The sequence below is a fragment of the Salvelinus namaycush genome, chromosome 1 (genome assembly GCF_016432855.1).
Source record: "Salvelinus namaycush isolate Seneca chromosome 1, SaNama_1.0, whole genome shotgun sequence".
Classification (NCBI taxonomy): domain Eukaryota; kingdom Metazoa; phylum Chordata; class Actinopteri; order Salmoniformes; family Salmonidae; genus Salvelinus; species Salvelinus namaycush.
The window spans coordinates 17,958,518-17,976,281 of NC_052307.1; the positions used below are offsets into that span (position 1 = coordinate 17,958,518).

Below are 17,764 nucleotides of genomic sequence, written 5' to 3' on the forward strand. Positions count from 1 at the left end.
AACAATAAGTAGAACTTCAAGGATTCTTTCTGGTCAGTCAGACAAAATGATTTCATTCAACGTAAAGTCAAGTATGTGTCAACATGTGTCATGTTTTTCTTCAGTGAAAACAATCCTTGAAATGATTGTTGCGCAATTATGACAACCGAACATGGGGACAGTGGTATGGGAGTAATAGTGTAAATGCTTTTTGATAAACGTGCAATCCCAAATCAAGCCCTAGCACCTACCCTTTAGGCACTCCTGTAGATCTGAGAGGATTGGATCCGCTAATATCTATCCAATCCTCTCAGATCTACTGCGTAGAGGGTAGGGGCAAGGGCTTGATTTGTAATTCTGAGAATACTCCCCAATACTCCCCCAAAACAATAACTGGTAAGTTACCCTTTTACACACAGAAAAGCAGTAGCAGATGAGGCATTTCTCATCAACAGTTTTCAAGTGCCTTTCAAATGTTTTCAAAAGTCACTTTTTTTTATCTGGTTAACAAAAGTAGAATCTACAATAGATCTCCATGTTATGTATGGTACGGTACAAAAACTCTATCGAGGTTAAACCTAGCATTAGAGCTGTAAGATCTTAGCCTTTTTTAGTCAGGTTTTCAAGGAAGACTTAAACTTCAGAAAAGTGTCTTGTTAAATTCCCACAATGCATTTCTCTCAATGTGCTGCAGCGCCTCTCTCCATCGTGACGTGTCCTGTAGGGATTTCATTCATCCAGACCACACAACAATGTAGCGTGTTGCTTTGCTGATAAATACAAACAACTAAGAAAAACAGACAATATAGTCACTTCTGAAGAATGGGCACTTAATAACACACAGAAACACCGCCATTGGTCACCCAAGGCTGAAAGGAGTAGAGATATACTGTATATGAACAGCATCAAACACACTCTAAACTCTAATCATAATCCTTAATGTAACTTCAACACACTAGGACTAGGTTTTGAAGTGAAGTAACACACAGACTACTCCGGTACAAACGGGAATGGAAAAGAGTTTTCCTGAGTGCAAAAAAGTTGTAGAAGTACCAGTGGGTGTGTCTGAGAAGCTGACCAAGGATGAGGAGGGAGGAGTGGCCAAGGGGTGAACAGCGTGCGCTTTGGAACCCTAAACATAAATATATCAAAAAAATAACAGACATAGTCCATAAAACCCCCAAAATACTCTAGAAATAATAATCTCTGGTTACTAAGAAGAAAAGTTTAGTTGCAGTCCATACACTGCTATGTATCGGCTGGTTTCTCTTCCCCTTCCCCTTCCTCCCCCTCCTCTTCCTCCTCCACTACACAAGGTTGTGATGAAGAGGACTCTCCCTCCACTTCCTCTTCCTCCTCCTCCCCCACCTGTTCGTCCAGTAGTATCTCTGTCGACTCTGAGTCCTGCGTACAGAGTGTTTTTGAGTCACTACAACTGTTCTCCTCTTCTTCATCCTCTTCCTCGGGTTGGCTGCCACTGTCCTTCTCCGTGTCCGATTCCCCGTCCTCCTCCAGGGTGAGTTCAAACTGGAACTTGTCCCCACCAGGGGGACGGCTGCCGTCCTCAGGCTCGTCCAGGGTAGGTGAGGGGCTCTGGGGGATGGTGCTCTGGTACCACTCCCTGTTGTCCTCCAGAGTGTCCAGGATGTCCTGAGCGTCAGGGTGCACCAGGTCTGCCCATGTCTCCCATAGAGGGTGGACGATGTAGTCAATAAAGCCCACCTGGAGAGAGGACAGAGAGGGTTAGTTAAAACAATAGAAAGGATTTGTGTGTGTGTGTTTGGTGTGTGCCTGTTGGGGGGGGGGGGGGGGTTGTATGAGTGTTTTGGGGTGGTTTGTTTCAAAGCAGAGTGAGTGTTACAGTCCATGTGCGTCTGGTTTGTTGGGGTACCTGGCTCTTCTGGACAGAGGCGTTGTGTTTGTCACACATAGGGCTGATCTCCATGCCTCTCTCCCTCTCCCTGTCCCCCTGGGTGAAGAACTCTTCCATGATGCGGTCGGTCCACTGGCGGTACAGCTGCAGTGGCTTGGTGGGGTTACTCAGGTCTGCACAGTGCACCATGTTCTGCAAAACTTGGATCCTGTCAGAGTAGTTGTCCAGGAGTAGAACTCCAGAGCTGGTCACCTTCTTGGTCTCCACCATGGTCTTCAGGTCAGCCAGGAGGTTCATGTGCTTGGACATGTCAGTCGCTAGGACCTGGGAACCACCAGAGACACAACACAGGCTGTCACAATACTGCCAGGGACAAACCAATAGAACACATCTTCTATATTAATGGAGAGTTTGGTAACATCTGATAACATAGAAGAAGTAAACAGTAGCACTCAAGTATAACCATGGACATTTTTTAAGCTGATGTGAACACTATTTCAGAGATGTTCCTATTGGTTACTGATTACTATCCAGTCACTAACGATGTCGATGACCATCTTGCGCAGTGATTGTCGTTGTTTCTTGCTGAGGTTCTGAAAGATGTCACAGTTCTCTTCCTGAAGCAGCTTGAAGCCCACAGCCAGGTGGTGGTTCTCCAGGACTGACGAGTCATTGTACATGAGGGCCAGCTCCGAGTCTGGGGGACAAACACACATACACTGACTCAGATGTTTGACATGTTCAATGAAGAGGTGTTGTTGAGGTTCTTATAGCTTTAACATAAATATTCACTTAAACAGATCTGGTGTTCTGGCTGACAGAGGCTCATTCTAGTGTTTCCTGACTGACGACTCCTACTGCCTTCGCTGCAGGGCATCCCCCTCTGGACTTCAGGGAGACACCACATGGCACAACGGAGGGGGTGTGTGTTTGTGTGTGTGTGTGCACATGGGTGGATTGAATCTCTCAGTAGGGTTGTTTAGTAACCTGTGTGCTTGATGTTGAGTGTTAATCCCAAATGCGGAGGAGAGACAGAGGGCATCCATCATGCCTTGTGTAAGTCAGTGACGTAACTGTTAAATCAGGTCTGTATTTAGACTCACTGGTGTTGATGAGGAACTGGTTGGAGACTCCAGGGTGGTCCACGTCATGAATAGCACTGGCAAATATGGCAGCTAGGATCTCCAGGTCTGTGAACACAGCCTGGGAACAGCAGAGCGGACAGTACAGGGTCACACCAGACTTTCAACCAAATAACAGCAATCAGAAATCTGTCAGTTACAATCCTGACAAATTAAAGCTGAAGTATATTTTTGTGGGTCTAGGTTTTGTACAAATACAAATGCAGTGTTCTTGATGAATTGACTGATTGATTGAGGGGTCCAACCTCTAGAGCGGGGGTGGATAGCAGCACGTGAGTGGACTGGGTGACATCAGCAGCATGGATGTTGTTGTGGTAGGCCACATCGCCATGGTAATGGTCTTCTAAGGTCATCAGGTAGGTTATAAAAGTGTCGAGTGGAATTTTAAAAGTTTTTAACAAGTCTCTCTCCTATAAGAAAAAGAAAACAAAAACATAATGTTGTATTGTAGTAGACTGTGGATACAAGTCATGTTAGTACAATCAACAAAAATAAAGCAGATCAAATTGAACTCATGTATACCTGGAATATAGTGTGCATCATGACGGTCAGGGGCCTGTTCCCAGAGAACTGAGTGACTTTGAAAACGTTAAGGCCCCATTTATTTACATCCTCCAGCTCCTGCAAAGGGAAAACAACCATTCTTACACTGATATAGTCGTTTTAGAGCCTCACTCTCTTGGTCTTCTACTCTTTCTCTATCCCTCCTCTCTAAACTCTCTCCCCTATATCACCCTCTATCCCTCTTTCTCCCTAACCCTCTCTCCCACTGCTGCCCACCTTAGCCAGTTCGTCCTCAGTCTCGCTCTTGACTCCGAAGCGGGGTATGTTAGAGTTGGTGAGGCTGGAGCTGTGCTGCAGTTTCTTCACCCCACTGATCTCAGACATGGGCCTATTCTTCTTGTCTTCCTTCTCCTTCTGCGTCTGGGGAGTCGGCATCTCCACCTCGTGCTGCTTGTCTGTGTCAAACACATAGAATAAGAGACAGTGAGTGAGACGTCCAATAGGGTGCCATTTGGGACACAGCTCTGGCATCTCTACAGGGTCCAGAATGAGCAGGGAGGAGCCCAGTGGTAACTGTGGTCACTCACCCAGGAAGGTGCTGGAGATGAACTCTGACACCTGGTTCCCTGAGCGACTCATCTCAGACAGGTGGCTGAGCTCCCTGTTCAACATTCTCTTGAACTGGAACACAACACACACACACAGACACACACACAGACACACACAGACATACGGACACAGAGAGAAGGGGTTACAGTGTGTAGTATACCAGGAAAAAAAATATGGAGTTACATTCTGCACTAGATGTGTCAATCATGATTTTGTATGATTTAAGTTATGTTGGTGGAATCCTGAAGCACAAATTGGAGGATTCTGTATGGCCATATCTGCCATTGAGGGCCAAAGTCATATCTTATCTTTTTATATTTATTATTATTTTACACCCCGATCTTGTCTCAACGCTGCAACTCCCCAACAGGCATACGTCCTTCAAAAAATGACCCGCCAGCTTAACCGAGAAGCACCAATGTGTCAGAGGAAACTCTGTTTAACTGGCGACCGGGGTCAGCCTGCAGGCACCCGGCCCGCCACAAGGAGTCACTAGAGTGTGATGAGCCAAGTAAAGCCCCACCAGCCAAACCCTCCCCTAACCCAGACCACACTGGGCCAATTGTGTGCCATCCTTTGGGACTCCCAAAGTGGGACAGCCTGGGAATGAACCCGGGTCTGTAGTAACGCCTTAGACCACTGCGCCACTCGGAAGGCCCCGGCTAAAGTAATTTCTAAAGGTAGGAGAGTCTTTTAGAAGGGAAACAGCAGACACTGTGAGACACCACACTTTAATCAGTACTATTACAGCATGCTCCACACACACACACACGCACACACACACACACACACACACACACACACACACACACACACACACACACACACACACACACACACACACACACACACACACACACACACACACACACACACACACACACACAGTTGAGAGGTTGGAGGGAGTACAGATCAGGTGAGATACCCGCTGCACCCCCCTGCTAGCAACAGTTCTGATGTAATCAGTAACCCAATTCTCCATCACCCACTTTCATTCTCCCTATCCTTTGCTCCCACTCTCCCTCAGTCTCGCCCTCTGGAATGGCAGACCCAAATTTAGCTTTGGCCTTCGATTTGGAGGACATTCAGAGGAATGTGTAGCTGAACTCTTAAAAAACAGTGATTGCGAAACCAGGCTGAAGGCTTCAGCGAGCGCCGCGAAGCAGTTCCGTAAAATGATACATTTTATCGCACCTTCCTGCAGCGCTCTCTCACCACAGCTACATCAGCGGCTACATGAAGGCTGTATCTAGTTATATGTATCTAGTTTCACACAGAATGCTGTATGAAGGCTGTATCTAGTTATATGTATCTAGTTTCACACAGAATGCTGTATGAAGGCTGTATCTAGTTATATGTATCTAGTTTCACACAGAATGCTGTATGAAGGCTGTATCTAGTTATATGTATCTAGTTTCACACAGAATGCTGTATGAAGGCTGTATCTAGTTATATGTATCTAGTTTCACACAGAATGCTGTATGAAGGCTGTATCTAGTTATATGTATCTAGTTTCACACAGAAGGCTGTATGAAGGCTGTATCTAGTTATATGTATCTAGTTTCACACAGATATAGGCTATAATTTGTAAATTAGATTTAGCTACAATATCCCAAAGACATCGCAAGTAGATAAAGCCCAAGAACCTATAGTGATATTTCTAAGAGCGTCTACTATTACAATATGATACTACAATATTATTTTGGGAAAATATTTTATCGATATTTGTCTCCAAGTATCGATTAATAAAATATTTTTTTTTGGACTACTATAGGTAGCGTTAGCTAGCGCTAGTCGGCCGTACCTGCACCAAAACGCCAGTATTTTTCATCCTATAGCTGGTTCTCTATATTCTTTTTAAATAGTGAGCCAACATGTTTTTAGCACTATTACTTCCCTGACTGATCAGAACTTGTTTCTTCATGCTCTCTATTGTCTCTCTGCAGCAGGTATTGTCAGCAATTTGTTTCGAACGTCAAAATCATAGTAAAATCGCAGTATTGAATCGTAACACATATAAAATCGTGAGAATCATGAGAATATCGTATCGTGAGGTCCCTGCCAATTTTCCAGCCCTAGCGTCTACTGTCCTCAACTGTAGTGCTGACAACATTTACATTTCATTCTAAACCTGGCAGTTGTTGACCCCGGCCAAACTAAGGGATTTGAACTCATCACCTTCAAGCGACCTTATCCAATGATCAAACAGACATACACTGTGTATATGAGTGTGGAACAAAGTGCTGAACATCTCTGCATCGCTGGACATGTTGGTGAAGCTTGAATCTTCCCTTCCTTACAATAGAGTCGCTGCAATTATTTTGGTACCCAAAGCAAAATAATGTTTGTTCTAGAAAGTGACTGCCGTCGATACAGCCCTTTGATATTCACCAATGCACTCAATGTCACCCTTTCCCACACAGCATTTCATACCAAAACTAGTCCCTGTATGCTATAAGCTATAAGTCATGTGAACATACTCTTCCATAGAGGCATCTGTAGCCGGCAGTGAGAGCAACACCATTATCACACCAACTGGGGCAGCTGCAGACGACACACCCAGCCATACTACCATTTATTTAGAATGCCAGAAGTACACATGGATTATGTCACACAACACCTTTGTCTCTCTATTTACAGCTCAAATAAACAAAGTTCAAGTGGATGTCAGGGACAAGCCTGCTTTTCCTTTGTCTGGTAATGACATCATTCTCACCTCATCAGAGGAATGATGGCTGCTTTTTCAGAAAACAATATATTAATAGTATTAGAATAATAAACTCTACCTCACATCTTACCTTGATATATCCCCAGGACACAGAGAGCAGGTAGTTGGCCTCAGGCATTTTGAAAAAACTAAATATGTGGTCCAAATATAAAGAGAACAGGCAGACTAGAGCCAGCTACAGCACACAGAAACAGGCGAGAGAGACCACCAGCAAAAGCAGCTCAATACAGCGAGAGCACAGAGTCCATGAATAAGAGGAGTTTTGAGGTATACAGCAGGTCCATCCACTGAACACAGTCTGTCATATCTGCTCCGTACCTCTCCATTGGGAAAGCAATAGTCCAGGATCCTGACTGGAGCACTGCACTCTGGGGAAGCTGGGGACAGAGTGTGGGTGCCCGGGGCTCTGATGAGAGCATCCTCTCTGTCTCTCTCTCTCTCTCTCTCTCTCTCTCTCTCACACACACACACACACACACACACACACACACACACACACACACACACACACACACACACACACACACACACACACACACACACACACACACACACACACACACACACACACACACACACACACAGCTGGGGTGTGTGAATAATAGATGAAGTGAGAGGAGGATGCTTGGATGCTGCCGGTGCTCGTGGAGAGAGAAGGTCTCCTGTCAATGGTTTGTAAATAAGGCTGCTTCTGCCTGTCTATCACACACACTGAAGCACACGGCTGCTGCCCTCATCCACACACACAGCCTATCAGGGAGAGGATAGGGAAAACAGTGAGCTCATCACCACAGCTAATTGGCTGGACAGGAGCAGAGTGAGCTCATCCTTCTGTGTAATTGGCTGAGGTCGAGGTTGGAAGTTAGTCCTCTGAGGAGTTTTCCCCCCATATTTAAAAAAAAATTGTGCAGTACAGCGGGATGGGGACATACTGTTTGCTTGTGCTGTGTGTGTGTGTCATCTAGCTGAGGTAATCTGTGAGACACTTGCTGGAAGCGGAGATTGTCTCATCTTGGTCATGCAATATTCACACTGAAAATAATTCAGGCAAATTTCCTGGGAGAAAACCACAAGTTTAAATCCCATTAAACTTTCACAAGTCATGAGCATCACTGGACTGTCTGGAACAGTTAGTACAGCATAGAGAATACTGTATGCCACTTCACTAAGGGGCATACATGAAGCTGGATTCCATTAGTTTGACTATGAGACCATGGCTTTGTCCTTTGGTCAAAAGAAGTGCACTATATAGGGGATATGGTCCCATTTGGGACACAACCCATGGTCCAGAGTTGTATGGCGAGCAATAACCTGGCTGTGCTTTCTCTGAACTGGGGATGGGTACAGCACCACTGTATGTGTACTTCTGAAGCAGTTTGGATGGAGTATGGATGGATAGTAGTCAGAACACATTCAAATCATTAACAGAGGAAAAGAGAGCACGATAGAGTTTTGCTTAAATTAACATGCCACCTCAAAGTATTTAGAATGGCAAACTAGACTGGTGGGCATACTTAGATTAGTACACTATTAGTTTCCTACCTAAAACAATGAAGTAAAGCCTTGGGACAACCAAAATACCCTCAGTAGATAGTAGACAGACAGAGCCACTATATCAGTGTGAGGGTGCTGTCGTGTCTCAGATTACTTTACACCTTGCGTCCCCAAAGGTGCCCAGAATGAAATGTGGGTAGTTAACAGCTGCTGGAACAGATGAGACTGCTGGTCACCCGTTGAGAGAGATATAGCACCTCTGCCTGGGTCCAAGAGACTAAGAACAGGCCGTCACAGGCCCACAAAACACCCATGCACGTACAAATGCGTGTGCACACACATGCACACATGCGCACACACACGCACACACACGGTCAGCTAGCTAGCCGGTATGCTATTGATAGCTCAGCGAAGAGGTGTGAACACACACCTTTGGGTAGAAATCACACCATGTTTAGCTGAGACTTGTATGTAATTTGAAGTGGGACCCAAAATAGGAATTCCCTACGGAATATAGACCCAATCAAATGGATCTCATATCTAGAGCTATTGTTTGTTTTCTCACTTTTATTTTGGTGGAAGATTTTTGTGTGTATGTAAAATCTAACAACACACACAGTTTACACATGATTCCACATAATGACATATGTCCATTATTAATACAACATGCCCTTTGCTATCAATAACCAATATGTCTTTCTACAATTTCAGGGTAGATCAGGGACAATAATGACATGTGAGTGTGACATAATCAAATAGGTGGGTGGAAAATACAAGGTGCTCACTAGAAATAGACAGAGATTTCGGACGTTTGAAAAGGTGATGAGAACATTGATACAGTATATGCCTTTTTCGGCGCTCATCAAAAAACCTTTTAAATGATACACTTGGATTAGCTAACACAACATGCCATTGGAACACAGGAGTGATGGTTGCTGATAATGGGCCTCTGTACGCCTATGTAGATATTCCATAAAAAATCTGCCGTTTCCAGCTACAATAGTCATTTACAACATTAACAATGTCTACACTGTATTTCTGATCAATTTGATGTTATTTTTAATGGACATTTTTTTTTGCTTTTCTTTCAAAAACAAGTACATTTCTAAGTGACCCCAAACTTTTGAACGGTGGTATGTTTGTTAGCTAGCCAGTTTTAAAGGAATATTTCTATACATTTTTCTAATTAACTGCCAATATGCCAACATTCCATTCAAACAATGCAGTCAATCCACAGACATACACTGGCTCAGATCAGTTGATGATAGGACTTAGACAAGTTGGAAATGCAACAAGTACTGATATTGTATCATATAATAGCACTCACAGCTTTCCAAGGATACAACAAATTTGACATTTATGGTCTGTTTACATATATTTTAGAGGCTATTTATACAGAAAATGTGTATAAAACCCGTATAAACTGTATTTCTAATTATATGACAAGATTTTGGGTTGGTAATAATTCTGTTATACAATTTCTTATATATTACATGCCTTACTTTTATTATCCTTCATAAGTAAAATCTGGATTATGCTTCTACTGCCATTCATTTCAATTAGAATAGTTTGGATTTCCCCCTGACCAATATGCCCACCATTTTGATCCTATTTTAGAACTCTGAGAGTTTATGACATAGCCCCTCTAGTAATTAATAGGTTTCACATCCATCACGTCGTGAACCTTCTCAAGCCGCCCTCTACCGGCTGTGTAATAGTGGTGCCCTAAAGTCGTGAAAAGCCCATTCATTCTGGACGGAGGCTAACAACTGTTGTTCTAAATTATACTATGGTGCCTGGAAATACGATGACATTGCTAAACTGGTCAAATATTTAGTAGGACACAACTTTGCCTGCATTATCATGTCGTCAAATTTACTTTAGACAGATGGCAATGTTGTCTTTAGCTAGGAAAGTTAGTCAAAAATAGCTAGAAATGCTAACGTTAGCTATCTAAAATCCAGTGTCCTCCGCTCAATCTTTGCTAACTAGCGATGCTTATACTGCGTCTAAAGTCAATCTGCCAACATCAAAATGATACAAGGTTCTCCTACTAATTATTTTCCTCCTATTGAACGGCACTGTATTTCCAAGCCGTTGTAATACACTTTTGATTAAATCGTCATCGGCACTCATTGACGATGCATCGAGTAGAATGCTCAGTTGGGCATCAGTCCAAAACAAACAATCTCTATGGAATGACATCACTCCTGTGTAACAATAACTGTGATGTCACCATTACATACAGTACATGCAATTACACCAGCTAGCTCTTATGAAACCCCAGCCTGTACTCTAAGTTCTACTTAAGTCCTTTATAATGCACACGATGCAACCTGCGAACCCTCTATAGCCACACTGAGTGTACAAAACATTATGAACATCTTCCTAATATTGAGCAGCATCCCTTTTTGTCCTCAGAACAGCTTCAATTCGTCAGGACCTGGACTCTACAAGGTGTCAAAAGCGTTTCACAGGCATGCTTGTTGACTCCAATGCTTCCCACAGTGTCAAGTTGGCTGGATGTCCATTGGGTGGTGGACCATTCTTGATACACACCACGAGAAACTGTTGAGCATGAAAAACTCAGCAGCGTTGATTTTCTTGACACATTTAAACCGGTGCACCTGGCACCTACTACCATACCCTGTTCAAAGGCACTTAAATATTTTGTCTTGCCCATTCACCCTCTGAATGGCTCACATACACAATCCATGTCTCAATTGTCGCAAGGCTTAAAAATCCTTCTTTAACCTGTCTTCTACCCTTAATCTACACTGATTGAAGTGGTTTTAACCAGTGACATCAATAAGGACTCATTGCTTTCAACTGGTCAGTCTGTGTCATGGAAAGAGCCGGTGTTCTTAATGTTTTGTACACTCAGTGTATCACCGGAGGCTGGGGGCACCTTAATTGGGGAGGATGGGCTCATAGTAATGACTGGAACATAATTCATGGAATGTTATCAAACACCTGGTTTCCATGTGTTTGATACCATTATATTCACTCCATTCCAGCCATTATTATAAGCCTTCCTGTGCAGTGTATAGCACAATATACGAATAGCACAAAATAACACAAATATATATGAATGATACTGCTATTCTGGTATCCAATGCTACTGTTCTGTATTTACGGAATGAAATACTTCAATTTGATGTTATAGTCATGAAATGCCATGTTGTAGGTTGATGGTTGTGTGTGTGTGTATTGGAGCACCATTACTGTGTGCTGGAGTGAGACGGTAAGCCAACCAGGCCTGTGTGTGTTGCTATGGAAACCAGGGATAGCTGTGTGTGCGACAATGCTACAGAGTGACAATGCTACAGAGTAGAGCCTGTGCTTCTGTCTGTCTGTCTGTCTGTCTGTCTGTCTGTCTGTGGTTGTACTGCCATCTGGTAGTGTTACCAGATCTGTGTCTGACTGTGTCCCATCCATTTGTCTGTCTGCCTGCCTCTCCTGTATCTCATGCCAGGCCCATCCCCCTATTGTGACATCACGGGGTGTGACATCAGCAGGCAGGCAGTCTCTCAGCAGAGCCCAGAGCTGATCAGCATGCAGCACGTCAAGGCCTTGCTGGAGAGATCTGAGCTGAGCATGCTCCCTGCACACCTCCCTCCCTGCATGACAATGCTAGATACAGATACAGATACTGATACAAAAGAGATGTATGAATTAATACGAATATTAGTACAGATACAACTGTTGTAGAAGAGGCACGAAGAGGCCAGAGAGAGAGAGAAAATAGTTTTTGTTGTTGTTGTTCCAACCATGTGGGAAGCCAACAATCTCAATTGCTAATGACAATTGGTCATCCAATTACTCACCTGTTTTAAACAAAAACGAAAAAATAAATAAATAAATATGACACATAAGGGAAAGGTTTTTGTTGTTACCTTGTTGGAGGCCATCTCGCCAACTGAGTGTCTGGTCTGCAGGGTCTCCAGCTGGTCCAGGCACCAGTCCAGCTCCTCCAACGTCTCGGTGGCCAGTTTCTGGTAGGCCTCCTCTGGGGGGACGAGACAGGGGGGCAGGGGGTCAGTACAGGGGCGCTTCAGGGGCCTAGCGCAGGCAGCTGGCCCGGGGTCTGCCTCCCCACACACAGCGATGCTGAGATGCCCCGAGTGGACGCATGGGTGACTCTTCATACTGGTGCAGAGGGGCCAGTAGGAGAGTGAGAGGGGCCAAGTCACAAGTCTGATTTCCACCCCAAGACAGACACCCTGATAGGGAGAGACCAGAGAGGCCTAGAGTCCTGAATCCTATCCCAGAGACCAACACCCTGAACCAGGTTGTTCAAAGCCAGAGATCCCCCCCCCCCCCCGTGTCCAAAAGTCCTACTGTCCAAACCTTTGGAGGAATGACAGGGGCGTATAGTCCTGGAACCGTGAGAGACGGGGAATGAACATGGTCAACCAGAGCGGAGTGTAGCACATGGGGATGTGTGAAACATACTCCTCAGCCTGAAGTGTCCCCACTTGCGCCAGCGAATAGCTAGCTTTTCATGTGGCGCTGACTGGCAAGACGCAGGAGGGCAGTCACGTGTGCTAGCAAGGCACAGGTCCTGAGTTCACACCAGATATGGGCTGAATCAGGAGGAAGGTGGTACTCGCTAAGTAAGCAGCGTGACGTCCTTTACATGAGCATCCAGCGTTACAGAGCAGGAAGGCTGTTGAGTGTGCCTCAGTTAAAATCACAGCAGAGACAGGGAATATGGAGGGTGGCCTTTAGGTTCAGATCTGATACATAAAACAATAAAACAGAGACATACACATGCATACATACACACAAATGCAAAACAACACAATCCCAGTCTCTCAATGATGTGTGTGTCTGAGGTTCAGTATACAGTCAATAGAAGATATATAATTCCAGTCATGGAGCAGGATGAAGAGCAGTTTAATTAGCAGGCCCATGTCTGCCGAGAGGAGGGATGAGGGAGGGATGGAGGAGGAGGGGCAGTAGGTCCAGACGCTGTCCAAACCACAATCTCACACCCAGCAGGTTTTCATCTCCAGGCAGGAACAATGGGGAGCACACTGTAGCATGCTGGTTGGCTGCCTGGCCGGCTTGCTGGGGGGTGAGTGCTTACCGCACACACCACACACACACGCGCGCCAGATGGAGAGCTAACCATAACACATCACTCTGCCTTCTCAGCCTCCCTGGAGCATAAAAGCTACACGTCAACGCTATCCAGAGACAAAAGTGCTTATAATCCAATGGGTGTGTGTTGTGTCTGGGCTCCGTCCTATAGATGCTGTGTGTGTAGCCTCCCTGGTATCCAGACGGCAGATCGATGCTCTTCCTCAGAGCTTGTACCTAAAGCCTGAGAGGACTGCACTGTGGATAGGGGAGGGCCGCACTGAAAGCCTGGCCTGGAGTATGGGGCAGTAGACCTGGAGCTCAATGTGTGTATCCATTCTACAGAGAGGGAGGGGTGATGTACAGATAAGGAGAGAGACAGAGAAAGAGGGATGGAGAAAAAGAGATACCATGCAGTATGTGCCTCAGACAGATGTCTGACAGTGAACTAGTAGAAGCTTTTTCAAAAGGAACAGTCTAAATAATACGGGTGAAGACAGACAGTTTCAAACAATGTCATGGTTGAGGTGTCAGAAGTCTATTCTAACCCCTTTCAAACCTGAAATAACAGTGTATCAAATATTTTTCATTCCTATTGTAGTCCATATTCCCTATTTCCACTGCAAATGTATGCAAGTCATACATGAATAAAATGTGTCACCTCAAAAGCCAATTAATATTAATATTGTCTAAATTAGAATTGGGGAGAACTTTTAAGGCAATGGGATATGGTTAGGGTTGCCAAGGCAGGATGTATTACTGGAGACTGTCTAAGTTTCCTAGTAAACTACCAGATTTTATGTAATTTATCAAAATACATCTAGCGGCCCTTTAGGGTATTGCAGATTATCACGTGTCCGTAACTATCTCTGGCCCTCTCTCTGGCCTTATCATATGTAAAATATATAAATAAATAATTAACTAATATATAAATAATTAACTAAGATGACAAAAAAAGTTGAATGACAAAGCTGTTAAACATTTTCCTAAATATAAACCATCAATTTAGTGAATAACATTGGCGTTTAATAACGGTTTCGTCATGAAATATCCTTAAAAACATTTTTTTACACACTTTTTTATTTTACTATGTCAATATGTATTTGCTGTCAATGTTTTGGCGTCAAACTGGTGCCAGTTGTGAAAAAAGTCAATAGTTGGACGAGTTGCAGAGGAAATTGAAAACAATGTCATTGTTGATTACATGCTTTTTTCATTAATTTGGCTATTTTCTCTTGAATCATATGGTCTATACATTAGAAACTCATAGACAAAATGGACACAGATATAAAGAATGAATACTATATATGAATGAATACATTTTTAATAAGTTATTCAAGTATAAATGACCAACGTTACGATAGATTGCCATAGATTTTCTGTTAATCACCAAAATGACTGAAGATTCCGGTCACTTTGGTAAATTACCAGTAGCTTTGCAACCCTAGATATGTTGCATTACACCATGTGTGTAACTAAAGCATACAGAGAGAGCAATCAGCTGTGGATTAAGAAACACACATACTGTAGGCATTGGAGTGTGTCTGATTATGAACTAATGTACAGTAAGACAGCTGGCGCAAAGTAAAGAACATTCAAATCAAATCACATTTTATTTGTCACATGCTTCGTAGGCAACAGGTGTGAAATGCTTACTTATGGGTCCAACAAAGGGTCCAACAATGCAGAGTTAAAGATAAGATAAAGATAAGGTAAAATAACATTTAAAAAAATGAAATAATGACACGAGGAACACATACACAGTGAATAACAAATATAAATAACAAGTAAGAATAACATGGCTATATACAGGGAGTAGAAAATAACATGGCTATATATAGGGAGTAGAAAATAACATGGCTATATACAGGGAGTAGAAAATAACATGGCTATATACAGGGAGCAGAAAATAACATGGCTATATACAGGGAGTAGAAAATAACATGGCTATATACAGGGAGTAGAAAATAACATGGCTATATACAGGGAGGAGAAAATAACATGGCTATATACAGGGAGTATAAAATAACATGGCTATATACAGGGAGTAGAAAATAACATGGCTATATACAGGGAGTAGAAAATAACATGGCTATATACAGGGAGTAGAAAATAACATGGCTATATACAGGGAGGAGAAAATAACATGGCTATATACAGGGAGGAGAAAATAACATGACTATATACAGGGAGGAGAAAATAACATGACTATATATAGGGAGTAGAAAATAACATGGCTATATACAGGGAGTAGAAAATAACATGGCTATATACAGGGAGTATAAAATAACATGACTATATACAGGAAGTAGAAAATAACATGACTATATATAGGGAGTAGAAAATAACATGGCTATATGATTTGATGTCCAGGGGTACGAGGAAATTGAGGTAGCTACTGTATGTACCTGTACGCAGGTAGTCCGGGTAGCCATTTGATTAGCTATTTTGCAGTCTTGTTTAGAAGTCTTAAGGCTTGGGGATAGAAGCTGTTCAGGGTCCTGTTGGTAGCTATTGCCGTACGGTAGCAGAGAGAACAGCCTGTAGCTTGGGTGGCTGGAGTCTTTGACAGTTTTTTGGGCCTTCCTCTGACACCGCCTGGTATAGAGGTCCTGGATGGCAGAGAGCTCGGCCCCAGTGATGTACTGGGTCATACACAGCTACCCTCTGTAGTGCCTTGCAGTCGGATGCCGAGCAGTTGCCATACCAAGCGGTGATGCAGCCAGTCAAGATGGTGCAGCTGTAGAACTTTTTGAGGATGAGGGTCCATGCCAAATCTTTTCAGCCTCCGGAGGGGGAAGAGGCATTGTCGTGCCGTCTTTACGACTGTGGTGGTGTGTTTGGACCATGATAGATCCTTAGTGATGTGGATACCGAGGAACTTGAAGCTCTCGACCTGCTCCACTATAGCCCCGTCGATGTAAATTGGGGCGTGCTCGGCCCTCTGTTTCCTGTAGTCCACGATCAGCTCCTTGGTCTTACTGACACTGAGGGAGAGGTTGATGTCCTGGCAACACACTGCTAAGTCTCTGACCTCCCCCTGCAGGCTGTCTCATTGCCGTCAGTGATCAGACCTACCACCACCAGGCCTACCACCGTTGTGTCGTCGGCAAACTTTGTGAGTGAACAGGGCCTGAGGGGCCCTGTGTTGAGGGTCAGCGTGGAGGATGTGTTGTTGCTTACCCTCACCACCTGGGGTCGGCCCGTCAGGAAGTCCAGGATCCAGTTGCAAAGTGAGGTGTTTAGTCCCAGGGTCCTTAGCTTAGTCATGAGCTTCGAGGACACTATGGTGTTGCACGCTGAACTGTAGTCAATGAACAGCATTTTCACGTAGGTATTCATTTTGTCTAGGTGGGAAAGGGCAGGGTGGAGGGCAATGGAGTGTGTGTGCGTATGTGTGTGCCACATGTACAGTAATATTCCCAACATAACTCACAACCCTCACAAACATCGGCATTACATTACTTTTTCCTCTTTGCCCCCTCTCTCACCCTCTCTTTTACATTTCTCTGCCTCTCCTCCTCCTCTTCATCTTTTTCCTTTTCCCTCCCTCTCCCTCCGTGTATCATTCTTCCTCTCCCTCTCTCGTTATCTCTCTCCCTCTCGTTATCTCTCTCCCTCTCTCGTTATCCCTCTCTCGTTATCTTTCTCCCTCTCTGATTTGGTATCAGTGGGTGGGGTGCCACTCTCTCTGACAGGGACTGCACTGACGTCAATGACATTCTTCTCATGCCTAGTGCGACATCAGACACCAGTGCAAGAGAGACTACTCTGCTGCACAGATGGCAGGCTGCTGCCAAACCCTGGACCGGAGAGGATAGGAACACTGGAGCTGGACTGGGACTGGAAGTGGGAGAAGGGTAATGCTGTACATACCGCCAGCAGGGACATGTTGCTGTTCTAAACTAATGTATGTTGTCATTGCTTTGGAAATCATAATTATCATAACCATCATCATCATCATCATCATCATTGTGTTTTGGTTTGATTCCATTTTATTTGATGTCCAATCTTCAAGATATAAAACTAGAAGGAAACTCTTCGAGAGATACACCTCGCGGCAGGTAGCCTAGTGGTTAGCGACGGTCCTAGTAACTGAAAGGTTGTCAGTTTGAATCCCAGAGTCGACAAGGTGAAACATCTGTTTATGTGCCCTTGAGCAAGGCACTTAACCCTCCCAGGGTTGCCATTGATAATGGCAGATCAAGGCCGTGACCCCAGTTGGGATATGCAAAAAAATTATATTATTATTACATGGCAATACTTTGTCCCTTATACCATGTTGTTCTTCTATAACTACTATGATAACAACAATGCAATTATCCAGGATGCAGTCTGTCCCTATTAAGT

At 44.0% G+C, this 17,764-nt stretch overlaps 1 protein-coding gene across 3 annotated transcripts in view; it reads right to left on the reverse strand.

Moving 5' to 3' along the window:
* Positions 1-314: 314 nt before the first annotated feature.
* The window catches only part of LOC120053554 (cAMP-specific 3',5'-cyclic phosphodiesterase 4D-like), a 275,152-nt gene continuing 257,702 nt past the window's right edge, over positions 315-17,764 (reverse strand). For 2 of the 3 annotated variants that reach the window (XM_039000723.1, XM_039000803.1), the window contains exons 6-14: positions 12,226-12,338; positions 4,086-4,179; positions 3,775-3,953; positions 3,517-3,615; positions 3,240-3,404; positions 2,956-3,055; positions 2,395-2,549; positions 1,871-2,176; positions 315-1,701 (exon numbers count right to left, since the gene is read on the reverse strand). In XM_039000723.1, the coding sequence (XP_038856651.1) occupies positions 1,228-1,701; positions 1,871-2,176; positions 2,395-2,549; positions 2,956-3,055; positions 3,240-3,404; positions 3,517-3,615; positions 3,775-3,953; positions 4,086-4,179; positions 12,226-12,338 (1,685 nt within the window). In that variant the 3' untranslated portion in view covers positions 315-1,227. Of the gene's footprint in view, positions 1,702-1,870; positions 2,177-2,394; positions 2,550-2,955; positions 3,056-3,239; positions 3,405-3,516; positions 3,616-3,774; positions 3,954-4,085; positions 4,180-6,905; positions 6,954-12,225; positions 12,339-17,764 lie in introns of those variants that run through there. The other variant, XM_039000886.1, reaches the window with a different exon arrangement.